General features: G+C 41.6%; 1 protein-coding gene across 1 annotated transcript; it reads left to right on the plus strand.

The window, feature by feature from the left end:
- Positions 1 to 4,821: 4,821 nt before the first annotated feature.
- Positions 4,822 to 6,959, plus strand: LOC116257532 (threonine synthase, chloroplastic-like). Its single transcript, XM_031634379.2, has one exon. It carries the CDS (start codon positions 5,007 to 5,009, stop codon positions 6,606 to 6,608), a length of 1,602 nt encoding a protein of 533 aa, XP_031490239.1. The 5' UTR covers positions 4,822 to 5,006; the 3' UTR covers positions 6,609 to 6,959.
- The last annotated feature ends 3,262 nt before the right edge of the window (positions 6,960 to 10,221 follow it).

The raw sequence follows: 10,221 nt of genomic DNA on the forward strand, positions 1-10,221 counted from the left end.
TTTGACTGTTTGTTGTCTTCAAACAACCAAAAATAATTCCACGGTTTTTCAAATGCCTCTTAGGAAAGGGAACAATGTCATTGCCCTTGATCTACTTTGATTTAAGATTCCCATGATTTGACATTCATGGAACTGACATCAATGCAGAAAAGGTAAAGTGAAAATTTCCAGGTTCGATTTTAAGTTTTACTCAAGATCTTTACTTTAGTGAACCATATATTTTACTGCGGTTTTTTTCTTGTGTCAGCAAAAGTACGTCATATCAGACTCATACATCTAAATTAAGAAGTAATCTAAACACACCTTGACTATTTTCACATGAGAGTGACATAGTTATTAGATGAAACTTAGAGAAACGATGTCTTAAACATTGGGTGAGTTTTTTTTTAACCGTAGGTGAACTAAAAAACACTGCATATTTTCGCATTAAAAAAAGAGTTGTAGTCCAAATGCGAGATCATTGATGATTTTGGGTATATTTTATTGGCAAAAATTATATTTTGTACAATGAGAAAATAGAAGGGGCTTTAATAAGGGGCTCGCCTTAAATCCTCATTTTTAATAACTTATGAATTTGAGAACTTTGTTTTAAGGTTACCAATGTAGGTTAAATATATTAATTTTTAGTGGCTGCCAATGCAGGCCCTTGATTCAACCTCCGTGGCTTTGGAGTCCTTATTAGTAGGGCTGCACAACGAGTCGAGCCAACTCGGGCTCGACTCGAACTTGCTTGCAAAAGCTCGGCTCGAACTGGCTTGCAAAAGCTCGGCTCGAACTCGACTCATTTATAAACGAGTCGAATTCGAGTTGAAAGTTAAACTCGAATCAATAAACGAGTTGAGTTCGAGTTGCAAGAACTCGACTCGTTTAAACTCGACTCGTTATATTAAATCAATTAGTTGAAAGTTAAACGAGTCGAATGAAAGTTAAACTCGAATCAATAAACGAGTTGAGTTCGAGTTGCAAGAACTCGACTCGTTTAAACTCGACTCGTTATATTAAATCAATTAGTTGAAAGTTAAAGTCGTTTTTATAATTTCTAATTTCCTTCTTTTTTTTCCCTCTCTTCACCCACTCAGCCACGTTTCTCTTTCTTCACCACTCATTCATTTTTCCTTTCCTTTTTCTCTTTTCCCAGCAGGCTTCCTCCTCCCCACGTCCCACGTCGTCATTTCCTTCCCTTTTTCTCTTTTCCTAATACGCTGCCTTTCCTCTCCCCCGCGTCGTCCCATGCATAGCCCTCGATTGCAGTGAAAAAGAAAGGTGGAGCTGAAGCTGTCAAGCTTGTGTCGAGCTCGAGTTGAGGTTGAAGCTGACTAAACATAAGTCTAGCCAAGCTTTAGCTAGACTCGGCTCATGTGCAGCCCTACATATTAGACCCTTAGTGAAGGGGTACCAGCTTTGGAGTTTCACACAGTGGAAAAGTAAGAAGGCCTCTCAAACCAAATGTGGTATCACTTGAGAATCATGGATATGGTGATTTGATGAGAGGCAAAAACCACATTTTTCTGTTTGCCCTCAGGGTCCTCAAAGCTGTTTCTGGACTTGGGTGGAAATGAGGACACTCATCAACTAGAGTATGTTTGCAGTCTAGAGGAGTAGTAACATACTGATGATCGGACTTTCACTGTCCCGACTAGCTATGCTATGCCCTTCAATGCTACAATCGTGGATTTGAAAATGCATAGTTTATAAATGTATTATACAATCTTTGCATTTTTAAATATAAAATTTCAAAACCTTTGTTAACAATCAATGATTTGAAAATAGTAAATCTAAAACCTTAAGATGATCTTATATTAACTCATCAGCTAAAATCCAAGGTAATCAAACCCACCGTAACTCGTGTTGATTGCCTCATGTCCAACTAAAATTGCAATTGGGTGAAGTTTTCTTGACGTTTTTGCACCATCAGATCTGATTTTAATTCCATCGTACGTGTTTGGTTGCCTTCTTATATAAAAAAAAAAGGCATTCAATGGCCAGTTTATATTCAGAGCAGGTTACATGTTATGGCCCTTAACTAAGGCTACACAATGAGTCAAGTTAGTTTGAGCCATACTCAAGTCGAGCTAGTTTGAGCTAGACTCAACTCGAACTCGTCTCGTCTATAAATGAGTCTAGCTTGAGTTCAAATGTATGCTCAAAATGTTAAACAAGTTGAGTTCAAATGGTAAGAATTCAACTTATTTAAATTCGACCCGACGACTCGGCTACATAATGAATGTTGAATTATGATGAGAAATAATTAAACAACAACTAAACGAGTTAAAAAAAAACTAGACATGCTTAACATAAACAAGTTAAATGAGTTAAACGAGTTGAGTTTGAGCTCGATGTTTTATCATTCAATCGAGCTCAAACTTGTTCTATCGAGCTCGAGCTGGCTCAACTCGAGCTCGACTCATCTCAAGTGTAGCCCTACCCTTAACAAGAGACCATATGCTATGGCTTAAAAATGATTAAAATGCTTTCACTTGTTAAATGGAAGACCCCTCCCTCTATACGGCAAAAGTAGAATATGAAAAACATTCTCTGCAAAATTACCAAAAATATTCCTGCCTTAAAATAACATGAGAACATATCTCACTATGTTCAGAGCATAACACAGAAAGCGCTTTCGGCCATGGACATGGATGGCCTATGTTGAGGTCTTCAAAGCCAATGCATCTTTCCACTTACTTTTAGTAAAGAAAAGCACTAGGGTTCCATGGCTGGATCCAAAAAAAGAAGAGGAGATCTGGTGTAAAGCCAGAATAAAGCCGGCCTTGGTTCACAAATGTTGGGGCCCTTGCATGCAAATAGTGGTCTGGAAAATCTGGTGGTGGAGAAACCAGGCTGCCCATGATGCTGAGAAGGAACTCAATGTGCAGAGCATCATTAAGATAATATGGAGAACTTGTCAAGCGGTGTCCAAGGATATCCTGATCAAAGACAAGGAGAGAAACCTTCTGAAAATTTGGATGACCCTTGGTATATTTTGCGATGATCGGAATGACTACGCGGCTGGGATCTGTATTGAGCTAGTTGACTCCCGAAGGAACAATGGCAGGTATAAGCACCAGTTTGGAAAAGTTAGAGTGAATGGGCAAATGACTGGGCAATTTGCTATCAATTCTCAGAGGTTGGCGCAATAGTTGGAGCGGGGGCTGATAGGCAGCTAATTTTAGTTTGAATTTTCAAAACATCAACTCTTTTGTGCCTCAAATGGGAGGTCTTCAGCACGCAAGTTGAAGAAGCACGGCGGCAACAGCACCCTGATGCACCAAAGCATGTCTTGTACCCTATGAAAACAAAGGACGAGTGGGAGCTTCGACTCTTTTGATGGGTGGTGAGATGAAAAGCTCCTCCTTCAAGGGGAAGTCAAGAGCTGGAGCTGCTGCCTTCTGAGCTTAGCTTGAAGAGCAGGTCCATGAGGACAACTGCACTATCCTGTCAAATAACAAATTTTGGGTGAAGAGGTTAAGAGGGAAGCTAGAAAGCAGAAGAAAATATGAAGACAAATGGAGGAGACGAGAGATGCTCAAAGAAGAATTCAAGTCTATTGCCATTTCCCTTCGTCTTCTTCTCTGCAACTATGGAACAATGGACAGAAGGCTAGACATGGGACGACAATGCTCGTTGCAACCGACTTGGTTTTTGGCTTGTTCTTTTCTTGGGTGTTTTTGATTGCTGGTTTGGCCTGTTAGGGGACAGAAAGCAGTTCCTCTCTGGTTGGTTAGTAGTCTGTAATTTTGGTTTGTACGTATGTGAGGACTGAGGAGCCTGTCTCCCGGCATATTCCCCTTGGAACTTGGTATAGTAGAGAAAAATAGAAAAAAAAAATCAATGAAGCCTGATAACAGAAGTATTTTATTTTTATATTGTTTAATAAAGAAAATGATAAAAAAGGTGTCCATCTTGGGGCACCAAGTATCTTTTCTGCAAACTTTTTACGGCAAACGTTTCTTCCTGTCAAGAGGGCAAGTGCCCTCTGAATTCACTATTTTTTCTTTTGAAGTTGCAGAAAAAGGATGGGGAATCTTTAACAAGCCTTATTTTCCAAAATCTGTCTCAACTTTCCAAAACCTTCAACACATGCTCCCTGCCTCAACTTTTAAAGTTTCCAACACATGGCCTGTTTTTGTTGAAATCCAGTTTTATATCTTATTGGCAGTTCAATCATGTTTAGAAACTTTTCCATATGGACCATCCGCTCTTTATTATAAACTTACATAGATTTCATATGAAGATTTCCTAACCTTTTTTTTTTCTTTTTTTGACTTCAACCCACTAATGTCAGAGCAAGTGGAGATCAACTTTTGAATAGAAAAACTGGGTACCTCTCAAAGATTTTCTAATGATAATAGAAAATCGACGTTTGAAGTCAAAGTAATAAAGCGTAAGTTTTTTATAGCAAAAGTTTCTTGTTTAGCAGAACTCCCAAGAAGTTCTTTCTTGGTCTGTTTCAAGCTCTGCTCTGAAACTCTTCTTCATCAAGAAGTTCTCATGAGCTAAAACAAATCAATTTGTCTTTATCTTCATCGTGCAATTCGCTACTTGCAAAGAAGAGACTCCGTTACCAGTTATCTATGAAGTGCAAAATAATTCAAAGATGAACAACAGCTGCAGTTAAATAGATGGTAGTAGCAAGCATCAGGGCCTGTTTGTTAATTATAGTCGTCGGAAGAGTAATTCAAAGGTTAGGCACGAATTTGTAGATATGAAAGTCTTGAGCGTCTTTTTGAAATTGTTACTTGTAGAAAGCACGTATCTTGAAAAGGTCTTGAAGAAGGGACGGCGGAGATGATGGATCACGTTAAAAGGTGATCAGATCCGCTGCCACTCCTGTTGGGTTTGCCACTCGCGCAAAGCCCTAGTCGCCCGGCTGCTGCCTCTCTACTCTCCTTCCTTCTGTGAGGATCAGAGGGAGAGAGCCTCGTCTCCGTCATCATCGTACTGTCGTCGTCGTCGTCGTCGTCGTCATTGGTTGAGAGGTAGCAGAAACTGCTAAGTGGGGAGGGATCATGGCGGCCGCATCGTTCTCTACTGTGCTTCACCCGTCCTCCTCTTCCTCCTCCTCTCTCAGAGACAGAGTGTCTCCCACTACCATCATTCACCAACGGCTGCCTTCTTCCGTGTTCTGTTATGGTAGCAGAAGGAGGGGATTAAGCAGCGGCGTCACAGCTTCCGTCGTGCAGCCGTCGAAGCACCGGCGCCCGGCGGACGAAAGCATCCGCGAGGAGGCTGCACGGAAGTTGCACAGCAACGGCGCCGAAAGCCACGGATTCTCGGCCAAGTACGTGCCGTTCAACGCGCCGCTCGACACGGAGGAGGAGTACTCCCTCGATGAGATCGTGTACAGGAGCCGCTCCGGCGCGCTGCTCGACGTCCGGCACGACATGGAGGCGCTGAAGAAGTTCGATGGGGAGTACTGGAAGAACCTTTTCGACTCTAGGGTGGGGAAGACGACCTGGCCGTACGGCTCCGGCGTCTGGAGCAAGAAGGAATGGGTGCTGCCGGGGATAGACAGCGACCACATCGTCAGCGCGTTCGAGGGAAACTCCAACCTTTTCTGGGCAGAGCGCTACGGCAAGGAGGTGTTGGGCATGAACGACCTGTGGGTGAAGCACTGCGGCATCAGCCATACCGGCAGCTTCAAGGACCTCGGCATGACCGTCCTGGTCAGCCAGGTGAACCGCCTGAGGAAGCTCAATCGGCCCCTTGTCGGCGTTGGCTGCGCCTCCACTGGCGATACCTCCGCCGCCCTCTCTGCCTACTGCGCCGCCGCGGGCATTCCCGCCATTGTCTTCCTCCCCGCCAACCGCATCTCCATGGCCCAGCTCGTCCAGCCCATTGCCAATGGTGCCTTCGTCCTCAGCCTCGACACCGACTTTGACGGCTGCATGCGGTTGATCCGGGAAGTCACCGCTGAGCTCCCCATATACTTGGCTAATTCTCTCAACAGCCTCAGGCTGGAGGGCCAGAAGACGGCCGCAATCGAGATCTTGCAGCAGTTCGACTGGGAGGTGCCGGATTGGGTCATCGTCCCCGGCGGCAATCTCGGCAACATATATGCCTTCTACAAGGGCTTTCATATGTGCAAGGAATTGGGCCTGGTTGACAGGATTCCGCGCCTCGTCTGCGCGCAGGCAGCCAATGCCAACCCTCTTTACCTCCATTACAAGTCGGGGTGGGCGGATTTCAAGCCAGTGAAGGCTGGAGAGACGTTTGCCTCGGCAATTCAGATAGGAGATCCTGTTTCTATCGACAGGGCTGTGTATGCACTTCAGAAGTCCGACGGCATCGTCGAGGAGGCGACGGAGGAGGAGCTAATGGATGCCATGGCGCAGGCAGATCTCTCAGGGATGTTCATATGCCCCCACACTGGCGTTGCTTTGGCCTCACTGATCAAGCTTAGGAACAGTGGAGTGATTGGTAAAACCGATCGAACTGTGGTGGTTAGCACTGCCCATGGATTGAAGTTTACGCAATCGAAGATTGCTTACCACTCCAAGGAGATTGAAGAGATGGCGTGCCGGTTTGCTAACCCGCCGGTTCAGGTGAAGGCCGATTTCGGATCAGTGATGGATGTGCTAAAGAAGAAACTGGCATCCTTTGGGCTGTGAATTTAGAGGCGTACTGGAACTGGTTGTCTTGCTTCAGCGACAGTTGTAAGTCTAAATGTGTGATTGTGTACTGGAGAAGAGTTTCGTAGTTAGTTTAGCTTCTTCATCCTACTGCAGAATTGGTCTTTTGGAACGTGCAATGAAGTGGATATTTATCAGTTATCCATCTTAATGGGAAATCATTTCTTCAAAGAACATGGGGTGATGTTATTAGATAACAGACTCGTAACATTCTTGTATCTCATGCGCACATTAAGTGGTTATGCAGGATCACCCGAGAAAAAGACTGAGGTTTTGTACTTGTTTTCGGTATTTAGTGAAATAAACTGTCTGAGAAAGCTTCGACTTAAATATGTTGTGCTTAACCTTCCAGCAAATCGATGTATGCACACCCGTCCCCCTCCCAGCCCCGCCCCCCCCCCCCTCTCTCTCCAAATTCTTTTCCCGTGGAAACAATTCTTGTATAATTGTTGGCAACCATTTTGAGGGTTAACTGTTCAACCATATTGCATATGGTGGTAGTCTTTTTATTTTCTTTTTTTTTAACCAAAAGTCTCGGTTCATTGCATAACGTATAGAGTAACTGCTATTCTTTTGGTGCCTTTCCACTGTTGAACTTGGAATATTGACAACAGTGCGATCTATGTGGTAATTTTAGATGTTCATGTCCTATACTCAGTAAATTGAGAGTAAGGAAGTCAAGTATTTCTTGTACACTTGATTTTCCAATCCTTTGTGCTGTGATTTTATTATATTGTCACTATTATAGATTCATACTTTGAGGTGGAATGTGTTGTTTATAGAGGGTTAATGGCGGATTTATTGATACTGGTGAGTAACCCTCCTAATGCCTTCAAGTTTTCACGTTTGTTGTGGCAAATGCAGAAGAACATTTCTTGATGTTGATTTAGCTGTGCAGTGTGTACAGTGGGCTGTTGGCATGCTTCCAATTTTGGCTATTTCCCTTTCTTGTTCAGTATGACCAATAAAATTTATAAATGACTGTGATTGTATCTACAGTGACGGGGGAATTTTATGTCTACTGTGGTATCTCATCTCTTGTGGTGGTGTTTTGGTACATCTTATGTGTACAACTCCACATATCTGTTACATATATATATATTGATTAGTCAGTTTTGTCAGACATGTTTTTCGTTACAGCATCTAGATGAAAAAATGTTTTGGTGATTGTGCGGTCTATTGAACTTCCTATCTTCGCATTTTCATGCTTCTGATAGTAATTGAGAATATTGAAATGGAGAATATGATATGGGCCACAAAGTGGATGCTGATTTTGCTGACCCCCTCCTTTCACTGAAACTTCTTTGCAACTTCTCTACAAACTTCAGAAGGCTGTTTGTGGATCATGAGTTTCCACTCTAACAACACATAATATCAGGCCAAGCGGTGCCAGATTTTTCAAGCAATAGCTCATTTTATATCTCTTCTCTTGTCAAAGTTGAAAATATTGTTCTCATTGACTTCAACCCCTCAAATATATTCTAGTCCGATTCTGTATCCAAATTTCTCCTAGAAACTTGAGACTCTAGAGAAAAGAATGCCTTCTATTCTCTTTGATAAAGGCTGGAGAATATGTCGCTTGACTCCAATCAGAATGTAATTGCAATCTTGTCTAACAATCACCACAGAAAACAGGTTCATGTTCAGCAAGGACCTGAACCTCTTTAAGTATGATCACCGAGAGAAGTGGTGACAATTGATGCCAGAAACATAGTACAAGGTACAACAACTATGTCCAGAAGTGAAACATAAGCAGAATACTTGAAATTGCGCATATGTTTCAACCTTACGAGAGCATTCAAATGCCTTAATTTACGTGAGATGAGCGCCTGAACTCTAGATCAACATATTATTAAAAGTTCAATCAGAAAATGATCACAAGAGGAGAGAAAGGGTGTGTCTTTACTGGGGCAGCCTATATCTATTTGTTGTTCTGTCTTTCCTTCCTCCAGAGACCTTGTGTGGCTCCAGGGACACACTAATACGCTTCCTCCTTTTTTCTTACGCTCCATTTTTCTTCTGACATTTTTTCTTTTACTTCTTGTCTGTGTCTTTCTGCCATCTTTCTCTTGCATTTATTTTTCATGTCCTTAATGTCTTTTTTCCTGCTCTTTTCTTCTCTCTTTCAGACTACAGGATGTCATATCAAGTGTCTTTGGCAAATAATTGATAATGTGTTTTGCCAATACAATAATTATTTGGCTGTGAATTAAACATGAAAAAAAATGGATCTTATAAGAGGAGATTTTTGCACCCAATCTTCATTGTAAATGTCCGACATGAGACTATTTGGGTTGATTGGAGTAGGTGTGTACTTCGTCCACACAAGTATAGTCCAATTTTTAGACTACAGTTTGTTATTTGCAAAGCATAATGGTAGCTCATTGAATTTTTGCTACTGTTAGGATGAAGGCAGCACATGTTCTCTTACTTGCTGGAAGGGCACTACAGTTGAATAATGCTCACCTAAAACTGTGCATTGATTTTGTCGCTTCAATCATTTGGAAGATCTCTGCAACTTTTCCAAGTTCTTTATTTACTTTAGTATTGTCTAACAGAGTTGAACTAGTCAATATAGTTAATACATTTTTTGTCAATGCAATGCTTTAAAAATTTGTATAAAGAATTTTTAATTGTGTTACATGATTAGAAAGGTTCATCTATAAGAAATGAAAACCTATTGGTCACCATCGTTGACATGATGATTAATGCCTTGGGAAATGGCATGTGCCGTCAGTCCTATATGGCACTACAGTTGGTGATACTTGCTCTTTTGATGCTTTTCTAAATATGCATATTCCAATCTCTCTCTCTGTGCTAAGTTTCCTAGTTTGATTATGAAAAACATAGTTTTGATTCTATAAATACGAGTATGGGACTATGATTCGTTCTTTAAACTCGAGAATCTCTTCATGGTGTTTGAGTGAGTGGGGGTGTGATCTCTGTTGTTTGGGTGTATATTTTTTCTTGGACGATTTGGGGATATGCTGAACTTGATCATAGACAATTGGATAGTTGAAGTTGTATCACCATTTAGAAAATTCGAACGTTGTTGCTTATAAAGCTGAGTTTATGTTTTAATTGAAAAAAAAAATCTGGAAAGTTAAATCTCATAGACATATTGGCAACGCTTCTGCCAGATGCGGTGTCGTGCTGCTGAGCTTTTCAAATTTTCAGTTCGGTAGTTTGACATTCGTTTTCCAATTTTATCAGGTGTCTCCGGAGAGAGTTCAGTTCTGATATTCAGGACTCAAAATTCTAATAAGAAATGATCTGTGATCTGTCTTTTTCCTGTTGGTATATCACAGGATCTTATCGATCAATTGGGATGAGGCCATAGTCTATATACTATGACCTCATCCCAATTGATCGAGAAAATCCTATGATATGCCAACAGGAAAAAGACAGATCATATATCATTTCTTAGAGAGAGAGAGAGAGAGGTTTGTAGGTTGGACTTCATGCTCCTCCTAGCAGCACAAGGCGTGGCTAATTTGGATTATGCTTTTTTATATTCTATTGATGCTCTTTTTCAGGAACTTTGACCATATTGTCGTTATCTATGTGGTTTGTTTGATGCGAAAGCACATTT

The sequence above is a fragment of the Nymphaea colorata genome, chromosome 1 (assembly GCF_008831285.2).
Source record: "Nymphaea colorata isolate Beijing-Zhang1983 chromosome 1, ASM883128v2, whole genome shotgun sequence".
Taxonomy (NCBI): domain Eukaryota; kingdom Viridiplantae; phylum Streptophyta; class Magnoliopsida; order Nymphaeales; family Nymphaeaceae; genus Nymphaea; species Nymphaea colorata.

Bases quoted from the DNA above. Each gene is read 5' to 3' on its own strand.
- LOC116257532 (XM_031634379.2), top strand. From the start codon at position 5,007: ATGGCGGCCGCATCGTTCTCTACTGTGCTTCACCCGTCCTCCTCTTCC.